This window comes from Tachypleus tridentatus, chromosome 7 (genome assembly GCF_004210375.1).
Source record: "Tachypleus tridentatus isolate NWPU-2018 chromosome 7, ASM421037v1, whole genome shotgun sequence".
Classification (NCBI taxonomy): Eukaryota; Metazoa; Arthropoda; class Merostomata; order Xiphosura; family Limulidae; genus Tachypleus; species Tachypleus tridentatus.
In genome coordinates, this window is record NC_134831.1 from 145,643,332 (window position 1) to 145,668,334 (window position 25,003).

General features: G+C 31.5%; 1 protein-coding gene across 4 annotated transcripts in view; it reads right to left on the minus strand.

The window, feature by feature from the left end:
- Positions 1 to 12,837, minus strand: part of LOC143256831 (uncharacterized) — a 45,261-nt gene extending 32,424 nt beyond the window's left edge. For all 4 annotated transcript variants that reach the window (XR_013031566.1, XM_076514566.1, XM_076514567.1 and 1 more), the window contains exons 1-2: positions 12,758 to 12,837; positions 7,590 to 7,649 (exon numbers count right to left, since the gene is read on the minus strand). Coding sequence is in view for 3 of the 4 variants with exons in the window: in XM_076514566.1 (XP_076370681.1) it covers positions 7,590 to 7,649; positions 12,758 to 12,821 (124 nt within the window). In the remaining variant the exon portion in view is untranslated. The remainder of the gene's footprint in view (positions 1 to 7,589; positions 7,650 to 12,757) is intronic.
- Between the last annotated feature and the right edge of the window lie 12,166 nt (positions 12,838 to 25,003).

Here is a 25,003-nt window from a genome sequence, read left to right on the forward strand (position 1 = left end):
AGAATTTTGCAGAACCTAATTTTTCAAGTAATTCCAGATCATTTGTTTTTTGGTTATCACTTTTACCAAAACTTGACTGAACAAAAAGTAGGTGATTGCCAGATCTTTTGTGAACACAGGATCCATGAGTAGCCACAATCAAATATCACCATACTATTAACATTCAGTGAGTAAGTGTACTGATCTTGTATTGATAAAGCAATGTTAATACAGGAAAAAAGAAAATGGCTTGTAAGTGTGTATGTGCAATACTTGTGTAAAATGCCCTCAATGCCAGTGTGAAAGCAACAATTTAGACTCAGGGATCAAAATGGCATGAAAAGCAAGTGGAAAACAGCTACAGAGCAAATTAAAGGCACAAAAAAAAGAAAAAAGGACTGATCATGCTACTCCATTGGAGAGTAATGAAGATAAAATATCTAGCTACATTTCTGTGGATCCCTTGGATTTAGTGACAAAGAAATGACACAGATCATCCAAAAAAATCAAGTGTGAAAGCAAGGTATTCAAAGGTATTGTCGTAATACTCCAAGAGCACAGGAGTGATGTTTATTCAGTCTGGCAGTTCTTCAATATCAAATACACAGTGACATCATACTTTCCAAATGAAGAAGCTTGATGAAAGGCATCAAGTTTCAGTACTCTTGACAACATTTAAATGCTTGCATTTTTATTGATTGCATTAAGAAATATGTGCACCATGTTACTCCCTGGAAATCTGGATGGCATGACTGGAAACAACATTTATAAGAAATATGATGATATAAAACTATTGTCATCTGCCAACAATGTGCAACAAGTTCTGCCACAGAAACATTATACTTGCACTGCTATGTTAGTTGATGACATTCAAAGAAATTATTGGAGAACAATAATGAAGTCTAGATTTCAGCTAGAACCTACAGTATGATCTGTCCAGCATTACTGTGAATTGCAGAGTTGCACTGCAACCAGTAGAGTGCCATTGATCTAAATGACAAGAATTACCTTACTGATACCAAGATCAAGGCCTTTCTATATACTCTGAAGACAAAGAACAAGAATCAGAACAAACAGCTAAAAGACTAAAAGAATAAGTCAACAATACATCACAACGCATATATCTTCTAAGGTGGAAGTTCGCCAAAGAAACTAATTTACTATGTTTACTGTGAGACTCAAAAACTTGCAATGTCGTCACCAAATTTGCAATTTTTTCATAAAACTTTGAATGAAATTTTCACTCAGCCTGAAAATGCTAAAAATAAGACTTTTGCTCATTCCAAAATGATGTTATATATTAAGGATGCCTGGTCTGTGGAAACAGTATAAAAAAATTTAATAAATGTAAACTATAATAATGCAGCAATGAATCAACATAATTCTGTCATTTTGTGACATTTTAACTAGACAAAAATGTTTGCATGACAACTGGTTATAAAATTTAAAAATAGGTAAAATGAAAATAATTTATATACAAACATTCATAAAATACTCTGTTTTTGAGAATTTCATTTAAATACCTCATTGAATATTTCACAGAATAATAGAATCTAGCAGTTCTCAGTGTGATTCAACATTCATCAATCTTTCAGATAATGTCAAGTTACCATTATTGATACATATTACCACAGCACTTCTATTGTTTAGCTGAGATCAATTAAGGCTCCCTTCTTTACTTAGTACTGCTAGCATGTTTGTGACTTGACCTCACAATGTTACATACATTTATACCATGAACAGTTACTACATATTCTTGCATCACTTTTTAGATGCTGTGAACTTATACTGAAACATATTACTACAGCACTTATATTGTTTAGCTGAGAACAATGAAGGTTCCCTTATTTGTAAAGTTGTGTTCTTCAGGTTTGCATTATTTAACTGCTTCACAACATACAGTTCCTTCTGTGAAAATGACTGAGAAAATTAATCCAATCATGAGATTACCTCCTGCAGATATTGCAATATCAAATGGTTAGGAATTTCTTATAAACTACGTTTAAAGATGCTAAACATCTTATCCACAGTACTGTACTAGCTACATTAGGTTTAATTAATTTTCTACAAATAAAAACAAAATTCTTGAGCTATAAGAAAACATCCCAACTTAAATATTTGATAATCAATAGCTGCTAAACACAGAAGATTCCAAAGATTCAAATTACACTATGTAACACAAATTTTGTTCCTGGATAGTATGTATTACTTCTTAATTGCTTATGTTGTAAAAGTACAGAAAATGGCCATTACTCCCTTCAAACTTTGCTTTTGTGACCTGGATAATGAAATTTAGAAATTAACCTATTTTCTGTGTAAAAACAGGCAAATTTGCACATTTTCATTTACATAAGGTCTGAAAAAAAAACAACTTATGAATCAAGATTTACATGCATTTATACTAAAGTTACACAAAAATGAACAAAAATGTTTAGAAGTGAGTAGTTTTTCGAGATTCGAGACTGCATGTAAATCACTTTTATGTGTCAGTCCCCAAATATAGTCTCCAACCATGTTTTAGTTATATGCTCCCAGGCCACAAAAGCAAAGTTTGAAGACAAAAATAGGTCTTTTCCATTTACTTTAGGCATAAACAATTGGGAAATAACACTTTCTGCCCAGGAACAAGAAAAAGGTAAAATTTTGTTACATAGTGTTATCATTAATGCAGACTCATGAGTTCCAGAATTTCATGGAAACACTGGAACAAGAACAAAAAATTAAACTTGGCACTTTTCCCCATTGTTTTAGTACTACCACTTATAGTTTGTAACTAAATCTTACAATATTACACAAATTTATATCATAAACAGTTACTACATATTTTTGCATCAATTTTGTTTATTTACAAAACATAAAATAAATGTTTACACATTACTAGCACTTTGGTTTTAAATCTTAATTTGGATACACAGTTATTTATGATTTAAAATATAACACATCAAACCAGGAATATCTATGTTGGTTAGCATTATGCAGCATGATTAACCTGGTTAATCAAAAGTATGATTAAACTGTTTAATGCTATAAAACCCAACAACTAACAAAAATTTGTGTTATTCAGTTATTATTATATTAGATTATTCCCATTGTTCAAGTAATCAAAGTACCATTACGATTTCTCTCTACTACTACTGATTAACATTGGGTTGTTTAGCTTAACTAATAATTATCATGATTCCCCAAATATTGAATGATCAAAATTATTGTCTTGAATTATTAATATTTTCCATCATTCCAACTATCAAAGTCTCAACAATACATAAGCTTAAGATATAGCTTCAGAGATATCCAGTACTTCATATAACACTTACTATGCATATGGCACAGTATTTGGGTACTATGCCCTAGGTGCTGTAGATGACACATAACTGTTGCATATTAACTAGTTATCTGAAGTAATGCTACATCAAAAAAAAGTAGGCATATGGATCAATAGGAAGATTTTCAAAATGTATATGTTACAAAAATACAGTTTTTAAAGGCTAGTACAATCTGTTTTAAATGTTTTACTTTGTTAACCTAAAAATAACAGAAAATATTTTTAAAATTTCTAAATATTAATTTTTCTGTGCAACATGACACATGTTGATTCTAATCTCTCAATTTAACAAACATAACTTCACTGATAGGTTTCATTTTCTTGCAAATTCAAAACAAACTACACCTGCAAGAAAACACCTCAAATATGTAGTTTCTACCTTATTGATTTGCTTAGATAATAAATTTGTCAAATCTACTAGAGGAACTTTTCCCCTCTCTTTCTAACTTTTAATATTGTTTGATAATGAATCATGACTTATGAACATTTATAACGAATAGAAAGAGCAGCCTGTCCTCTACATAAACTTTACAATGTCATTGTTTCCTTTTGAAAGCAAAAATCCCTTAGTCAAGAAAAGTCATGTGATTTGGTTATGCACATTTGTTGTTTTACCCACTTAATCCCAGAACACAAACATGCATCATTATAATTCCATTCATGTTGGTATTCTAGGGTTAAAGAATTTTTTTAATCTTTTACAACTTATTTAAAAAGTCATGTAAATAATAATTTTGGAACATTCTAAGTTAGTGAATGAAGTATTTTTTTATGTTCTGTAATGCAAACATGAAAACTCTGCATTATTTTTTTAAGATCCAAATTTACGAGAAACAAGGAGGATCAGTCAAAAATATTACTCAAGTGCAAAAACTATCTGGAATGGCAGTGAAAACTAAATCTTTGTTTATAACTCCTTCAGCATGGGCTTGGTCTCTGGGACTGACCCCATAACCATTTTGTGCTTGTTAAAGTTTTTATGCTATTATATTTAAATTAGTAAGTATATGTTCAAAACATCTGGCAGATTATCAGTAAACATTACATGGCTTTAATATTATTTTATTATTAATATTTTTCTTGTGCCTTGTTTTATTTTCACATGTTGCCTATCCAATGTGCAAAATAATTTTCAAATTTCACATGCAAATCCTTATAATCTACAAACAGTTTTGTCAAACATTTCTTAAGAAAAATCTTTATATTCTATGTTAGTTTCACTAGCATATCTCTGTATGAGTTCAGTTGATTTGACCAACCTCATAACCACCATATAAAATTACAAAATGAATATAAAATATGCCTTCTTCAGTCTAGAATGACTATAGGTTATGAAACAAAAACATACATGTTTAGACTAGACAGCTTAAACTTCATAACATTATATATTTATATAGCTTTATTATTTTTATTATAGTCACCTTTTACCAATGCCTGGCTAACAACACAGAATTATGCAGTACATGTGCACTGATGTTAACATATCCAATAATATAAAACTGATCTTTTAGTTTTTGCAAAGTGACCTATCTTGACTGCAGTTTTAACGACTAGTAGTTTATAAAATACAGTCACATTTCAATTATTATAAATTGTATAGAGATTATTATTATTTACAAACAAGTTCTTAAACTTATTTTTCTTAAAGCATAGAACAGGAAATAAATAAAGCAAACAATTATTTCTTCTAGTTCCATCCTTTGTACTTATTACTGCTTGTCTCAGACTATATTTTAGATTTTATATATATATATACACTTCAACAACCAAAAAATTAATAATTCAGTTCATCAATAGCACAGAATTCCATTAATATTTATTAAGTATAACAACTAAGTCGTATTGTATCTAAAAAATACAAAACCTCAAACATGCTAAAGACTCAACTTACAAGTATGAAGGTTTATATCGAAAAAAAAAAAAAATGGATACTGTTACATTTGAAAATGGCTGAAAAAGTCACTTAGGAAGGGGGCATTCTGAACTTCTGATTGGTTACTCACATATATATATTTATAAAGTTGGTGTATATTGGGTTCACTTCCAAAAATGGAAAGGTGCATTCAACACACTATGTAACTCACTGAAATCTATCTTTAAGTGTTCTTTTAATATTTACTTTTACATTAAGAAATTAACATTAGTTTTAATTATAATCCTCAATTTAATTCCAAACTTACTGATATAAATTCTTAAAATACCAGTTCAGTAATATTTTAAATGCAAGTTAACAAATACAATGACATGGCCATTGACCCATCATGAAAGGGTTAATATATCTTTTATTTCAAACCTATGGTTTTATTGGTATCCTATTTGCACTCACTTGAAAAGCAGTAAATCACAGCAACAGCCCATCTCTTGCTTTAAATAAATATTTATGATGTTTTCCATTTGTTTAATATTATCATGAATTGAAATCTCTGCAACAAATTAATGTAGATTTCAAATAGGTATTTAAGATCACAAAGAGTGTATCAGCTACTAAATTAGGATGTCCAAAAACTACTATAATTTATCCAGCTTTATGAGTACCACATAAACAGGTTAAAAATTCTGTTAGACATTTAGAGCAGAAAAACAATATTCACAAACAAAAAATATAAGAAACTACATTAAACTGTTGTTCTATGGCACCGAAACCTAACAGCATCATGCACAGGAGAATCTGCTTTTCCTATTGGTTACAAATGTGTGTATTACCCATGTAAAGTTGATTACCAAACAATCTCAAAAATCAGATATAGAGGGGAAGGGGCTTTTCAGAAAACTGATATCTCAGAAAATCAAAAAAGGAAGGAAGATCAAAGTTTATGTAACAAAAACATTAGAATTACAAATTTATTGGCATACATTAATAATAATGCTTACATTTTGAATGTGATGCTATAAAAGGTCATAATATGTGCAAAAGAACCAAACCTAATTGTAAAAGGGTTAATTGACAAGCTCTAGTGGGTTAAGTTAATGCTTAAAAAGTAAAATAAAAAAGTATAGTTAAGTAAATGTAACAGTGTTTAGATTCCAATAAAAGAGAGCCATAGTAATGTAGCATATTATATAAAATTTATTTTACAAATAAACAAAATTACAAATGGTCAATGATGAAGAGTGGTGACAGGAGTAAAAAGGTATTTCTTAACAAACACAAGAAAGATGAATTAAGGTCATGGCAGTATCAAATTTGAAAAGAGATTTACTACTGGGGCAGTAAAAAGTTTTCTCTCTCATCTTTGCATCCAAAAAGTTCAAGTAACCAGAAATGTCAACAGCTCCAAATGTAAATACTTGCTATACAAGTTGGCATCCATAACAATTACACAATTTAGAATGTCTTAAAACACTCTTAAACCTTTTAAATAGTTTGAACTATAGTTAACTAACACTGCTGGTTAATGTTGCTGTGGTTTTAATATTCAGTCCTACCAGTAAGCTTCAGTTCTTAACAACCTTTATTGTAATTCACACTGAACTTACTTTACATATAAATAATTTACACATTCTGAAGTTATGGTTTAAACATCTGTTGTTGTCTGAAACTGTTAATGTTATAAATGACTTTGAGACACTGTACTTTTGAACATTAAGGTGTCAAAATTTTTCCCATAAAATATTTTAAGAGGAACATTTTCATTACTAGAATTTTCATCCATCTAGCAATTCTTCAGTCTGGCAAATAGTAGGTAATAAAGCTTTTACTGTACTAGAATTTTTTTATTTGACCTTGAGCAAGTTACAATTGCAGTTGAATATTAATTTCACAGAAAGGTATAATTAACCTATACACAATGTAAAATGAGGGGGTTAAAATAAAATTATTGATATAACTAACAATTATTTACAGCACAAACAAGCATAAACCATATATCAAGGATTTGATTATTTCACTAACACACTAGACGACCTGGTTTGGAAACAAAAACAACCTGTTTTGAGTATGTAATAAATGTGATAGATAGCTAAAACCAATTGGTAACTGTTGTTTAATGAGTTACTATTGAAATATAAGACTCTTAGATCTATAATATATAATACAGTACAACTGTTTTCAATTAAAAATTTCATTAAAATGGTTATTTGATCAAGTTCCATCATAAAATGCATAAGCAAGTTTATATGTAATTTACAACAAGCTTACAGAATGTAGCCCAATGTGGCCTTGCTATAAGAAAACACACAAAAACACTTTCAAAATACACTCACTATCTACTTGTAAATTTTTTATGCATAACACACACAGACACTCTTTCATGCAATATTTCAAGCAGAAAATATAATAAACAATTACCACATATTTCAATTCCTGTATTTTGTGTTCCTCTTGCCCTTACAGCATTTGCAACAGCACCTAAAACAAATAACAAAATTAAAGCAATAAGTTATTTTGTTTTATTCATTTTATTAACCAGTTACACTGTAAACTGAATAATTTATGTGTAAATGTTCACTTTAACAAGTAAGTTTCAATTTTATGCAAATTAATTTATTCATTAATTATACTTACCAAGTAATGCATGCATTGAATAGGGAGGTATAAACTAACTGAATGATACTTACAGGGTCATTATCAGTTAATTTGTTAAAGTTTGCCACAGATAATAAATTCTCAGATATTGCTAATTCTACTGAGCTGGTAGAGAATGACTTGGATCAACTGACAAGTTGGACAAGTATTCACTTATAGTTAGTACATGGTAATATATTTGGGTTATAATAATTTGATCACATGTTCATTATACATAAAAATCCACTGAACAACATGACTAAAGATAGTTTAGGGACTTTGGAAGTGCTGGATCAGTCACTCAAGCCAATAACACTAACAGAGTTAAAGGATGTATTTGAAGACATACTAATTATTGGCCAGGAGATAATTATCTCCTAACTAGTCAGGGTCACTTAGAACAATGTGCACAGTTTTACTCTCCTTACCTAAAACAGGGTATTAACTCATCAGAAAAGTTTGGAGGATGGCTCCAAATGAATGTATGGTGGTATTTCTGAACTGTGGAGACCAATAAAATAAATGGCTCTAGTTCCATTTTGCTATATTATGATGGGAATAAGATGAGATCACATTTCAGATTTGGAAAAAAAGGTATGGAAAATGCAGACAAGTCTTTAAAAATATTGGGAAAATGTTTATTAAAACATTTAATACTAAATACAACTACTACAAACCAAAAGTTTAAAAACCAGCAGATAAATCTGTGTGATACACAATGAGAGGGTTATAAAGTTAACAAATTATTTATATGATTCAATTGCTGATTCTTTTAAAGAATGGTCATTGTTTTATCTATGGCTACATCTTTATAGGGGTACGTGACTATATATCTTTAACCCAACAAAGCTACTGTGCAAGGTACCCTTGTCATGTACATAGAGTCAATATCTACTTTTACAGTAAATTCATTGAGATGCACTTCAATTGTCTGTGATAGTTAATATTATTTCATTAATGAAAGGAAAATAGTTCTATATTATCTATTGCATGCTTGGTCACAGAAAGTTCTGTAGTACCAGCCATACATTCAGTACAAAATATGAAATCAAATATTCAGAACAAAAGTATACTGAGTAACTTTTATCTCATGGAAACATAAAAATGAGTTAAAATAATTAAAGTGGACAACCCTCCCCACCTTAGAAAAAAACATGTCTCAAGGAAGAGGTGTGCATTCACCAGAGGAAAGACACCCCCCTTTTCTTCATTTTCGATATAAAATGGTATGGATTTGCAAAGAAAGTAATAAAATGTTCAAACTGCAGTTTGGAGATAAATACATATATATATATATACACACACAGTACTAATTTTCCATACTGCCAGTTGTATATCCTTGCCAGTTATGAATACAGTATTTCTCTCTGTGTCCTAGATATTCCAATAATGACTGAGACATACAGACTGTATGTATACCCCATGTAATGAAAGAAGAAACCAGAGGATTCACATCAGTATCTTTAGTGACCATTCCCACTAACTGATCTACATTTAACCATCACTGGAGATAGGAAATCTTTGTTCTGAAAGAAAAATTACTTCTTTGCACACCCTGAATCATTTTAAGTTGATTAAACCATATTTGACACATCCAAGTGTAAAAGCGTAAGACAAATTAGAAGACAAAATTTTCCCACATTAGGATTAAGCTAAAAATGTGTTAAAAGAATTAATGAAATTAAATCTTAAAAAAGCATAAATCATGTATAATCTTAAACTTGAGTGGAAAAGAAAGGTAAGTGATAAACAAATTAAATATAATAATCACCAGCATTAATTTCTGTCACATAAAATAATCAACAGTACAATTAAACCTTTTAACATCAATTAATGTTTCAGATTATTACTGATTTGAATTATTACAACTATGGGCTATGTCAACTCATCACATACCTAACATCTCCATCACTTTTTTTAATGTTTTATTAAGTACTGCTTCATAAAAATTTTAAACTCACTATTATAATTCTGTGTTCCTGAAAACATAATTGCATCAGTCACAAATATGTGACCTTGGTCATAAATTTGTAACTATTAACTGTGACATTTGATTTTTTTCCTTAAAGAAGTTTACTCCATTTTTAATCATGAAAAATCAATATAACCCTATCATATGTGGTATAGTTTGAGTGAAAACAAGGCTAATTCCATAGAATCTGAAGTTAAAAACATTAGAACTGTCTCTTTTCAGCTTAAAGTCTGCCAAACAGAGAAACAAAGCTCAAATGCATAAAAGTGCAAAATAAATAACACATGTGCAACCAAATACTATGTTCAATTTGTGAATAAGCATCTCAAATATCATAAAATGTAAATTACAAAGCAGCAATATCAGAGGTCATTTGCTTCAATTTTTATTACTTCAAAATTAATTTTATCATCTGTTATTCTAAAATCATAACTTGTGTCATTATTTCTACCCTTAAATGAATCTGTTGGTCTCTATACTAATTAATAAGTTATCTTATTGATAGATTTAGGATTATAATTTTTTCTACTCAAAGTCTGATGCTTAAGTATATTTTTGCAACACAAGAATTTGCTGCATAATTTTCCTTCTTCCCAGCTAATTCCCATGATTAACTAAACATTTATGAACTTTTTGCCATACATAAAAACATTATTTCACACTTCATGCAAAGGGTCACACCACAAAATAACACATTTTAGTAAAGTTAACAGAATGATCAATAAATATTAGATAATTTGTTTGAACACAAGCTACAAGTACATATTCAAAATTAAATTAATTAATTAATTATCCACATAACTTTTAGTGTAGGGGTTTCAGTGATTTTTTTTAAATAATAAAAATAAGAAAAAATTCAAACACCATTGGATTCTGCAGTAACAAATTAGATTTACACTGCAAGTTCATAGTTCATAATTAATGAAAAACAATTAAAACTTGTACCTATAAATTGACCTTTCACCCCATGTTACTGTGAACAAAATGTCAGTATATATCGCTTTACCTGGTAGCCTGATACTGTGTGACACCCAAATCAAGGCAAGATAAAATGTAGTTCCATTAATGTCCATCCATTTCAAACTTATACACATGTATTTGTATTACATGGATAAATAAAATGAAAACTGTCAATAACCACATGTTAATGAAGTACAAGCTTACCTACGACAGAGCAAGTGAGATTTTGTAATCACACTGGTTGTAAACTTAAAATTCTGTGATTGACAGGTATGTAACCTCTATTCATTCTGCATCATGTCATGATGTAATTGATACATTGTTCATAGCTACATGCAACATGACATAGAGCAATCTGCTGTCAGGACAACATAGTCTGTTTACAATTCCCTTTTATCATTTTTTTTTGCATGCTGTCGGTTCGGTTTTGAACACGTATATCTCTGTATCAGTTCATACATTCTGTAGTCCATGCCAAGTTTATTAGGCATCCTTATTTCTCTCAATTAAGTGACTAAAATGAATGGTTCTAAAGTTTTATGTGTGTGTTTTCAAACAGTAACTGCTTTGACAACCAATGTAACCAGCCAGACTAAAGTATGGCATGAAGAGAGTTACCGTTTAATATTGTACTGGTTCTTACTAGTCCAGCCAATTTAAACTAATACTCTGGTTTCAGTTTTAACATTCACTTATTTGTTGCTTACAAATGGTAAATAACAGATTTAGTGATATTTGAGATATTTTTAAAGCTGATTTCAAACTAGTATGTTTGCCTCAAAATAAACAGTGCAACTTTAATGTATATTAGTGTTATATACATTTTCCATTTGTTGTATGGTGTACAATACTCAGTATTTTATTTTTGTGAGACTTGTATATTCCCAAATGCAATTTCACATTTGCATGCTTTAGTTGCCATGAATCATAATTCTCTGAGTCTCCCTATTTATAGATGCATACTACTCTCACAGAGATTGTAAAATATATTTTAATATTCATAAATAGCACAAAGCTGCACAGTGAGCTATCCATACTCTGCCAATCATAGGGAATCAAACCCTGAATTTCAGCACAAGCCTACAAATTTACTTTAACCTACTCAAGAACATTATAATACGACAACATTTTAACAGATTAAAGAGACTTAACTACAAAGTACAAACTTATTAAAGTCCTCCAATGCAGTAAGCAGCTATGTTGTTCTTTTTTTACAATAAATTTTACACTGGCAATTCTCTTAATCAATGTATTGTTAAGGATTATTAAATTGTATGCAGAAGTGAGCTGTAATCATTACGGTTTCAAAAATGAAATCCTTGCAAGCTTAGTTGATGTAATTAATAATATTAAATTACTAGACAATATTTTTCACATATCACAGATACACTACATTCAACTTTTGCACATTACTGATATATTACTTAATAATAATTCAGGCAATCAAAAGTTGCAAACATAAGTTACCAGAAGTGTATGGCAAAAACTATATTTCAATTTTCCTAATAAATTCATAATCATAATTAAATCACTAAAGGTAGAGCACTACTATCTAACTAATGATTGCATTGTCATTTGTAATTCTTTGGTTATTTTGATAGTACTGGTGAAAACAATCTACACTTTTCGTGTTCTCAATGGGCAAAATAACAGAAAAACCACCTTCCAATCTTTATCAATTTGTTTTTGTTTTTTTTCATTTTATAATGTTTTCTCAATCTGTATTGATAATTAGCAAATACAATTATACTACAATGTGTGCACAGCAAACGATGTTGCCTTCGCAGAACAGCGTCGAAAACTTTTTCGTCCCCCGGATGAAAGATCTACCTTCCGAAAACGCTCGGGTTATCGGGTTTCTTAAAGTTCAACAAAATATAGTTAGGCTTAAAATCGCAATTTGAAATAAACATTTTGAAGGTCTCAAGGAAACTTTCAAAAGATATTGATTATGTAAAAAAATATGATATGTATTCACAAATTTATAAATAAAATAAAATTACAGAACCAAAATTATTACCCGGAAAGGCTGCCGGGAAAACAAAGGTCGGCGTACAAACAACTTGCTCTGGAGTGGAAGCCATTTTTTTACCTCTTATTGTGCTGCCACCTAAAGAGTAACATGAGAAAACACTATACTATGTATATGAAATGATTCTGATAGTCGTGAGCCATTCCCAAATTAACGTTAATATCCGTTTTCAATTCTTATTCTTATAAGTTTAGAATATCAACATATATATATATCACAATGCGCATTTAAAAATACCAAAAATTTGGATTACTCTAATACAGAACAACTTGTCAATTGGAGTAATCATTCTTTTGAAAATTTATCTGATTATAGATCTTCACTTATTCCAAATAGTATAGCCAGTTCTCAACTGTTGTGCCCAGGTGGGTAGAGCGCTTGACTTACAGAACGGATATCACAGATTCGGATCCCAGTTCCATCAAACATGCTCGACCTTTAAGTTGTGGGGGCGCTATAACGTTTGTAAAAAAGTAGATCAAGAGTTAGTAGAAGTTGTGATGTCTAGCTGACTTCCCTCGCTGCTAAATTAGGGACAGCTATTACAGATAGCCATCGTGTAGTTTTGCGCAAAATTCAGAACAAAACTAACTCAACTACTGAACCAGTGTTAGAGCACATTATATAAGTAAAATAACGTCAATCTATGAATACAGTGTCTAAATTGCAGGAGAGGGTCTCTGACAGAGCTTACAAAGAGTAACAAGTTGTTTAAAACTATTGTCAACACAAGCAATACGTTTTGTTTGTTAAAGTGTAAACCATTCAAGCTTTCAGAATTTCGAACTGCACAGTTCTGTCGTAATGTTTTAAATTCAGCTGAACTATATTACATTCATTCAGTTTTTCTCGTTTTGTTTTGTAGAGTATGATATTTAAAGTCACCTCTTATGTGGATTTTGTTGTCATTGAAGTAAAAAGAAAAACAATTTTCTTATTTATAAAATAATTATACAATACTAAGAAAGGAGCAGTCAAGTTATTTCTTTGAGTAACTTCTTGTTAATTTAATACCATTAAATTATTTTATTTCTTTATTAATGTTTTATTTGATTTGTTTAAAGTAGCCTTAAGGTTTATAGTTTAAGTGATAAATGTATGAGCTGCGTTTATGAACATTTTGCTTAAGAAAGAGCTGTTACATGCCCTTCCCTAAAACTATCTATTTTCGATAACGTCAAATAATATCAAAATATAGTTTTGATACATTCCATTCTACTATGAATTTATACTTGCTGTGGCTATTAATCGATTTACTGAGATGAATATTCAAAATCAGTTTAACATAATGTACTTAATATTCTGCATTTCTTGTCTTCTTTAGTTAGTAATAGTAAAGTGGATCTTTCAAATTCACAATGAGCTTTCAACATTTTTACACATGCACGTTTCTAACTATCTGTATTTTTAAAACAAAGCTCCTTTCATTTTAGCTATATGCTTTTTTATGGACCATTGTCGTATGGTGTGAAGTGTGCTTTCTCGTAAGGAATAATGATTTAAATTAGAATGCACTATGTAAAGACAAATAGTGTTTTTATCCACTGTTGAGTCAGTTTGATATTTTGAAGATATATTCTCTCTTATTTCTCTATAAGAGTGATCATCAATTACATGGATAACACATGCACACTGAGATGAATTGTAGAAACTCATATACATTGCTACACCTTCTTAATCTGGAATAAGTAATATTTTTAGTTTAATAAGACTAATTCTCAAGTAACAAGTAAGTAAAGTTTAATGTGCATAGAATTTTAATATAATATATATTTTTGTTGTTAGTAATTTCAATATTTCAAGATTATAATGAATTTCTATATTTTTATGTGTAAACTTTTCTAGTCACGTGTGTAGGTTTGGCAATGTCTTTTCATTGTAGCTGACTGTTGTTTGAAACATTCCTCCTACGATAGTATCACACATACTTTCGCATGAGAAAGATTGTTCTAAATTAGCAAACACTATGTATAGGTAAATATCGATATCTTTCACTCGTGACTGAGATGATACATTAATGATATATCTTCAGTTATTTGTGTATTGGAATGGTGATCAGTTACATGGATAGCACATGCGTATTTAAGGGGATAGAATGGATTTTAGCATACGGCATATAATACTATTGTCTCTTAAGCTGGGATAACTAACACTCTTAGTTTTTAGCTTAATAACTGTAGTCCTCAAGTTATCAAGCAAGTAAAGTTCATAGCTTTCCATTTTTCTAGCCTAAAAGAACACGTTAGTTCACTCTTTTACTTTAATTGTTCGTTTAATTATTTAATAAAGACTGTTTTTTGCTATGTTTATGTTATATTTAATCACTTTGTTGCTAAACTTAACAGAAATCTTATTTACTCTATAATACCTTTTCTGATGAAGCATTCTGTTATCTGCAAATACTATCTGAAAAGTAACCCTATGTTATGTGCCTGAGAAGGCCACAACTTTGTGCACAGAAAGGAAACAATGAAAGAAAATCGGGTGAGCAAATTAGTTGAAAACATACGTAAATGCAAGTTTTAAATCCAAGAATATTAAGAAGTTTTACGTTCTTACTTGTTTTGTAGCTAGACATTTCCTAATAAAGTAATTTTGCTAGTAGTTTCAACTATTTCAAAAATTGTCGTTTTTAATGCATAAAAACAACAAAAATAATTCGCTAATAAATAGTACGTAGCTGTGATATTCATGTGCATTGGCAACTAACAGTAAGTTATAAATGCCTATAATAAAAATTAGATTCAGGAAATGTAAATTGAAAAACAAAATTAACACAGGGAGTAAAGAATTGGAACACAAACAAGTAAATAAAGATGCAAAAATGTTTATTAGCTTTTATTAACTTCTAACACTTAAGTGAGCGGTTTCAGTATTTCATCGTATGACCTGTAGTTTCTCATGCAGAGAGAGAGGTTTGGTTTGTTTTTAATTTCGCGCAAAGCTATACGAGGACTATCTGCGCTAGTCATCCCTAATTTAGCAATGAAAGACAAGAAGTGAGGCACCTAGTCATCACAATCGACCGCCAATTGCTGGGCTACACTTCTACTGATGAATAATGGGATTGACTGTAATATATAGCATCTCCATGTGTGTGTGGAAGTCGAACTCGCGACCCTCAGGTTGCGAGCCAAGCGCACGAACCACCTGGCCAGTGAGAAAGAAATGTTTGTGTCTGCACAAAAATCAGAACAGTGATATGTCATAGGGTTAAGCCAAAACAAAAGTTTTATTGCAATATCTCAAAATCAAGGACAGACTAAAGTCACTATACTGTTGGAACACCAGAAAAATTCCTGGTAAACCGGGGGTCATACGAAAACTGATACTCTAAAAATACTATTTATATCGGGCACCCAGTTTCCCATTAACGGTTTATTTCGCAACTGAGAGGTAGGGTAATTTGGCTACTATTTTAAAATTATTTTTGTGTCAATTGTATCCATTTCATCCAGTTTTGAATTAATTCAGATATTTAATTTGCTAAAACGGTTAATAAAAATTACAAACATTGAGCTCCAAATGAAAATGTAATTTCGTTTAATTTATTAATACCAGTACATATTGTAAGCAATGCAGCACTAAAGTCAACACTCTGTTCAGTATTATTTTGTCAAGAACCCTTACCCCTGACCTCACAGAAGAGCTACTATAGAAATAATTTTCCCAAGCCATTTATAATCCCTATTATGTATAGCTTCTCACAATTCCTACATTATCATATCCAACGATTATTCCCATTATGCATATACAAGTACAGCATCACCTCAGAAGATTATCACAAAAAAAGAGCGCCTGGCAAATGCAAGCGTTATTGGATGATCATTGTAACATGTAAACTTTATCTCAGCTAGAGAAACAGTCTAACTTTACGATCATGTCCATTTAGAAAATCGGCTTGCTGAACAACTGCATGAAAACTTAGAAAAGAGAAAAATGTATCTGAATATGTGAGATAAAAGTAATATACTTTAATAGCTGTGTAATGGCAAAATAAGCAGTTGTTGCCAATGAAACGAAGATGAACTGTAAAATGATGGAAACCGGCCTCAATGAACCAAAGGATAAATTTTATGTTTGCCTTTTTTGTTCGTACCTAAATATCTTAATAGTCCTACACTTCAAAATATATATATATATATATAATAAAAAATGTTTGTTACTGTTAACATAATATTGCTGTATAAGATACTAGCAAGTATAATAATATCGAAGATTTGCGACAAAGGAGAGAAGCCGAGTCAAGAAACATCAGAGTTTCGTTTGAGAAAATTTCTTACTAATAGGAGCGAACAACGTTTCGACCTTCTTCGGTCATCGTTAGGTTCACAAAGAAAGAAAGAGGTAACTGACCGGAAGCCGACCACATGTTTCAAAGGGGTTGTGTAACTGAGTGTCGGAATGTAGAGAGCGGGCTTAGATGTTTGAATATTTCATTTTATATTACTTATTTTATTATTATTATTTGTATTATTATATTTTAATATAGGTATAAAGGTGTTCCTTTGTATTGGTTTATTTTGGGCTAAAGTTGTTGTATAAGTAAGGCTCCTTTAATTTTGCGTTTGTTTATGTTTGAAAGTCGCGGGTTCGAATCCCCATCACACCAAACATATGCTCGCCCTTTCAGTCATGGGAGGTTAAAATTTTACGGTCAATCCCACCATTTGTTGGTGAAAGAGTAGTCCAAGAGATGGCGGTAGGTGGTGATTACAAGCTGCCTTCCCTCTAATCTTACACTACTAAATTAGAGACGGCTAGTGCAGATAGCCCTCGAGTAGCTTTGCGCAAAATTCAAACCAAATAACAGTGCTTGCTATTGCATATATCTTCCTTTAACTTAGGCTAACGTACAAAAATAAAATAATTACAAATAGAAAGTGTGCCCAAGTTAAAAGGTAACATAATAAGTTAAAATCTTAACTGAACCTTACTAGATAACAATATATACTTTAAATGAAATTCTAGGCTTCATTATCTCGTTAAGAAGGTTATGCACTATTTGTTTACTAATGAATTTAAACAGGTACATAAAAACTTAACTAAATGATAGGCGAAAGCAAAGTGGCGCTCTCACAAATAAAAATAAAGTGTAGTTTACAGTTACAAGAAAAACTAGTAAAAATGTACTAAAGTCGTTGTAAAACATATAGAAATTCTATAAAAACACTGTGCAAAACTGCATAAAACCTAGTTGAATATTTATACATATATATAAAAAATCTACGTAAAACCTAAATAAATTCTATGGAAATTTCGTCCTCTCAGGTCCCAACACTGATTTAAATATGGAAATAACCTTCGAATTTCTGATAGAGTAAAATAGTAATTGAAACTTCATAAATTACTTAGCCAGTAAGTTGCAAAAAGAACGAGCAAGTACACTCACAACTATCGTCCAGTTTGTTGGAAAGAATGGCTCAGCTTGCTAATTAAACACCGCATTGTTATTCATTTAAGAGATTGTTTGTTTGTTTGAATTTCGCACAAAGCTACTCGATGGCTATCTGTGCTAGCCGTCCCTAATTTAGTAGTGTAAGACTGGAGGGAAGGCAGCTAGTCATCACCACCCACCGCCAACTCTTGGGCTACTCTTTTACAAACAAATAGTGGGATTGATCGTCACATAATAACGCCCCCACGGCTGATAGGGCGAGCATGTTTGACGCGACGGGAATGCAAACCCGAGCAACTACACCCTCCCTCCAGTATAGATGTAGACAGCAGCATGTGCCACATATGCAGCTAGTGCTAAATAAATACTAATAACTGAATTAATTATAACAGCTATAATTCTACTATGGCTAAAATTATGGAGCATATTCAGTAGCATATTTTGTTTGAAACTCGGACCTTTTGGTACAAAGCTTTCACCGGCTATATTTTTAAACTTTGGCTGATGCATTGGATTTTTTTTCCTTTTTTTTTACCAAAAGAATTTTCTAGAACTTTTCATAGTAATATATATATACAGGGACTCACCACTCTTCACTTCAGCTTAGTTCTAGCTGCCTAAGTGAATACATAAACCTATCTTATTTTATCAGAGATGGCGTTAAGAAGCTGCAAGCATTCTTCAGACGCATTTTGCTATGTACGTGGCCAAATTATCAAGACAAGAGCGAAAAAGTACCTTGTGACAGCATCTTCTCAAATGTGTGAAACCTGCAGGCATATTTCGGCATGCCTGTCGGGTATCAAAACAAACCCTGGGCACCTCATTTTTACCTGTGAGTACTGCAAAAAAAAAAAAAAACTCTAGAAGGTAAGATGGACAATTTTTGATGCTTGAATAGTAAGATTGTATTTTATACAAATTTTAAATATATTCTCTTTTTTAAATTTCCAATAGTATAGAAAAAATATCACATAAAATATTTTGCATGAACCTCTTACACATTGGTTGTGGATGAAATAAACTTATTCTTCATAATAACAATTTTATTTTGCTTTTTTGTAGGATGGTAAAGAGGGGAAAAAGGAGCCATGAAGTTTGCTATTCCAAGAATTCCAAGGAATTGCTACTCTGCATGGTGGACCCTTCCAAATATCGGACTGGCAAGATTGCATCTGCTATCATGTATCCGGACCTTCCATCATCCATCGCCCCAGTGCCACACTGCCCTGAGCTCCCTGTACACATTCCACCAGAGAGAAAGTAGCCATCTTAAAAAAAAAAACAGCAAATCAAAAGAGAAGGTAGGCCTTAAAGATCCAGATTACAATTTCAGAGGAGCAGCTGGTGAGAGAAACCCATATTACCCCAATCAAAGAGACCTGAATGACTTGAAAATGTGCAAATTTGCCCGTTTTTACATAGAAAATTTCTAAATTTCATTGCCCAGGTCACAAAAGCAAAGTCTGAATAGAAAAATGGCCATTTTTTGTACAAAATTTGTGTTACATCTGTTTCTGACTCCAAACATTGGACAAATACATACCTCAGCAATTGAAGCAATGCTTTCTATATAATAAGCTTTAGTCACTTCTTCCTTACTTATAATTATTCCAATGAAGTCTGCAGAAGTTTACAAGATACATATTACATGTATCTATGTGATGATACACAGTTGTTACTAGGCAGCTGTTTGGTTCTACAAACAATCACCAAACTCTACCAGTAGTTCTCCGAGTTCAGTAAGCAGTTCTGTATTTAGACTGCCTGACAATCCTCGATTAACAATTTCAAATATGTTATTAAAAATATTTTTGCTTTAGGACACAGTACAGCTGAAATATCATGTGTAATATAGTCAATCTTCCTCAATTCCACCTCACTCGCCATTGTTATCGTATTTGTTTTACGGCTCTGTTATTGGACGATAACAAAAATACGAGTCTCTAACTTGACGTTAATAACTCATATTATTTTTCCTGCTAATTTTATTTCATTCCCTCTACTTCTTTCCACATATTTTGTTGTTTTATTTTAGTTTATTTGTCTTTTCTTTTGTTTCATGTCCAGAAACAAGCTAATGTTGAAATATCAGGCATGTACTAACTGGCTACCGACCAAGTGTCAACTACCTGTTTAAAGACTCCATGTTAGAAATTATACACACGTAAACTTTTCAAGAGAATATAAACTATCCAAACAACGGTATGGACTTATCGTTCATAATTAAAGTTACAACCGTCCTAGGTTTAGAAGCTATTTTAATTTGGCAAAACAGTGAGGTATAGACCATGAAAATAGAGTTAAAGTTTCGTTTCCCTAAAGAAACGTGAGCGAATACGATAAAGTTGTATGTATTAAAAAGACAATTATTCTATGATAGGGTAAGTGCATGTGCTGCAGTTACATCAGTTCTTCTTTATTGCTTTATAGCCTGCAGTAAAATCCTTCCAAGGAATATTTTATTGCATTTAATCTGGTTGCGATATATAACCTTCTATTTCTGACTAAAATTCTGGCTTTTCTGTCTCGTCAACTTCATCACAAAATGCAGTTCTTTTCGACTTCAACAGAAATTACGGAACAATTTACGGTAGCTGTAGTTACAGATAGTTCCTAACATTGTGCTATCCCTAAACACTATCAGGAAAGAAAAGGAAAATAAGATCTGTTATGATACCAGAGACCTGTTGAGGGATGTGCTAAACAATACCATAGATAAATGACATATAATATCAATGTACACTTTTAATGGGAGCTCAAGATATCAAAATACCAAACTGGGACAAATGTTATTTAAGACCAAATCAGCTAAAATTCTCGGAAAGTGTTGTTGCTGTTGTTCTTGCCATCAAAAGCTCATGTTTTACTATTTTCTCAGACTGAAGTCAAAACTACAAAGTATTTTTAGCCATGATATGACAATCTCCCCAGAGTTTCAAAACCATGTTAATTTATGCTATGTCTTATCTCTTCATCGCACCATTCATTGAAACTATCACTACCAGACCAAATTGGCAAAAGAGAGAGAGAACTGGGCCCTGCTAAAGAACTAAGAAATTTGTCAGCAGTTCTAGAAAGCAAATACAGGCAATGTTGTTAAATAAAGTAAACATAAGGGGTAAGAAATAAACAAGGCTCACAAGAATCAACTGAAATCCAAGGCCACTCTTCAGCAACGTTTGAAGATTTCATATCATTATCATTGAGACAATAATGTTAGGAATTCCAGATGAATACTTTTGTGAGATGTATAGGCTTATTCGTAATAGTTCTGTGTTTGTTCCAAAAGCATAAAATTGTAAAGTGTATGTTATAAGGTGTATTATAAAATCTAATAACATTTTAAAAACTCTGTAGTTTATAAACATATTTTAAGAAGTTTCAAATCTTGACACGTGTATTCTAAATAATACACGTTTTTAAATATATGTTTGACACAATCTTAAGTAAACATATAAAAGGTGCTCAATCATAAAATAAGTTAGTATATAAATATACCAATTGAAAAATGTCTTTATCTTGCTCTTTATATGCTTGTACATTACGATCAGCTGTTTTATAATTGTATTTCTACCATACTATTTTAAAAGCTTTTATTGTTTTGATACAAATGTATTTTTATTCTTATATTAAGTATTCGACGTTGTAAAGTTAAAATTCATATGTTGAATTTGTTATCATTTCGTATTATGATGCTTTTAGTTGATATTGTATTAAATGTATTGTAATGTTTTATAAAATTTCAGATTATTAAATATATTTTTTCAATTCTTGATAATGTTGTGTTCATTTAATACTGGTGTATCTGAAAAATGATATAGATAATACTTTTGATATTAGTTACAGTTCGTTACATGCAGTCCCCAAGTGGCATAGCGGTACGTCTGCGGATTCACACTGCTAGAAACAGGATTTCGATACCTATGGTGAGCAGAGCACAAATAACCCATTGTATAACTTTGTGCTTAATTTCAAACAAATAAAACAAACCATTACGTGTAAGCATCATGGTGTCACGTGTCATCTGTATTTAAAGTTACTGTTCTCCGTTATTTAAATATAACGATTTCTAACAGAAAAGTTATGAATATTCATAATTCAACAAACAGAAGATTCAGACAAAATTAAACAGAGCAAACATAAGCGAATAGACAAACATAAAGCTTTATATTTATATATACATATCCTTTATCAAAATTGTATAAAAGCTTTACTTAAACAGCTAGATAATGTTTATTATATAGAACCTCTATCGCTAAACCTGAAGAAAGCACTTTCGGTCTTTCAAGCCAAGCAAACATAATTCCAATTAAACATTTTCAAGAAAATCAACGTTCATCTCGTACTAACTTGTATCATCTCTTTAAGTGAGGACAACCCAACTCTAGGAAGGAATAATATAGAAACAAGTCTAGTTAATATAATCGTTATTGGACTATATTTCTAGTACGTAATCTTTCTCTAAGCTATAAAAGCAGTTCAAGTTTGCGACCTTCCTACACCTTATTTACAAAGACACCAGCTAGTTGCTTGAAGAACAACTGCACGAGAAATTCGAAAATTCTATTCAAATAAAGACACCGTTTCTGGTTCATGGCTTATTTACTTATTTTAATCGTCATGCTGCACAATGGACTACCTGTGCTATCCTCACTGAAAGAATCATCTGTTTATGTGTTTTAGTGCACGGCTACACAATAGGTTATTTACGATCTGTCCATTGAAGGGATTAGAACCTCGTTTTTCAGCTTTGTAAGTCCTTACATTTTAGCGTAATAAATTATCAAGCTTACCGTTAACCATGAAAGCGTTTGTTATAGGAAGCGGATTTAGTAGTTCTTAAAATAGCTCTAAAAATCCCATTCATAATTTCAGATATTTCTGCGCCCGAAACTTCTTATACAACGTTAAAAGACTAAAATTACAAATAAACTACAAAGCTGCAACCACCTGTAATTTTCCTTACACGAGCAACATTAAAACGGTTACACAAAGACAACAAAGGAAAGTTATACTGAAACACATATCTCAGACAATCAATTGAAACAAAACAACATTCAACAAAATGAAATAACGAAATTAATGGTGTTAAAATGGAAATTGTGAAAATGTGAACACTAAATAAACGCTATATGGATACAAAAGTAAATATAATTTGGCTAGAACTGAAATACATAATAACATAAAACAGGACATGGAATACAAAATTTAAAACGTTATAAACTTAATAATGCTGACCAGTGATTAAGATTAAATTGTAAAATGTAAAACATTATTGAACTAAAAATAATTGTTGTTAAATAAAAATACAACATGATTTGAAAGCAATGAAGAAAAAACTGAAATTCAAAATAAAAATACAACATGATTTGAAAGCAATGAAGAAAAAACTGAAATTCAAAATAAAAATACGCATTATAAAAAAGATGACATTAACTGAACATCTTTTATATATTAGCAGATTACTTTTAGTAAAGAATCAAGTTTCTGAAAGATATTCGGGTAATGTGGGATTTTCTTGGATAGAAAAGCCATTTCTTTTAATTCCTCTTCAGATTCGAACCCAGGGTAGCCACTGCACGTTACGACTATGGTATTTTGGTTTGGTTTGTTTCGAATTTCGCGCAAAGCTACATTAGGGCTATCTGCACTAGCTGTCCCTAATTAAGCAGTGTAAAAATAGAGGGAAGGCAGCTAGTCATCCCCAACCACCACCAATTCTTGGGCTATTCTTTTACTAACGAATAGCGGGATTGTCCGTCACATTATAAAGTGCCCACAGCTGAAAGGGTGAGTATGTTTGGTTTGACGCAGATTCGAACCCGCGACCCTCAGCTCACGAGTCAAGCGCATTAACCATCTGGCCATGCCTGGCACTACTGTTTTTTGTAACTTACTTTTAACAACTGGTGAGGCAGATTATTCATAAGGCAGACACTTGATATGCGCATCTTTTGTTGCCTTGGCTATTAGGTTAGGATTATCATTAGGAAAAGGTTCTCCTTATATAAATACTTTACTGTTCGACTGCGTCAACAACGCATTTATGACTATTTATTTAAAAGGTCTTCAAGTTAATTGACCTTTTAATAGTCCTCCTACTAGTAAATATAATTAGATAGTCTACAAGGCTGATGGCTTCATCAACAAATTAAACTATGAAATAATAATCAGTGATGACAAGAAAACCCACTTGTAGAGAAAAATATATATGTAAAAACGGATCGTTTGGGTTGAGAAAATGTTACCTCTTTCTTCCTTTGTGAACCTGACGATGACCGATAGCTGACCACATGTTTGAAGGGAGTTGTGTAATTGAGTGTAAGAATATAGAGGGCGTACTTAGATGTTGGCTGCGGCCCGGCATGGCCAAGCATGTTAAGGCGTGCGACTCGTAATCTGAGGGTCGCGGGTTCGCATTCCCGTCGCGCTAAACATACTCGCCCTTTCAGCCGTGGGTGCGTTATAATGTTTCGGTCAATCCCACTATTCGCTGGTAAAAGAGTAGCCCAAGAGTTGGCGGTGGGTGGTGATGACTAGCTGCCTTCCCTTTAGTCTTACACTGCTAAATTAGGGACGGTTAGCACAGATAGCCCTCGAGTAGTTTTGTGCGAAATTCAAAAACAAACAAACAAACAAGATGTTGGCTATATTTATTAATATAGGGATAAAGGTGTTCCTTTGTATTGGTTTATTTTGGGCTTGAGTTGTTGTATAAATAAGGCTTCTTATAACATCAGCCAGCTCATTCATCAAAGATTTTTTTAATTTCTAATCTTAATCAACTTAATCATAAAGCCTTAATGGCCAGTCTCGTTGTTATATCTCTACAA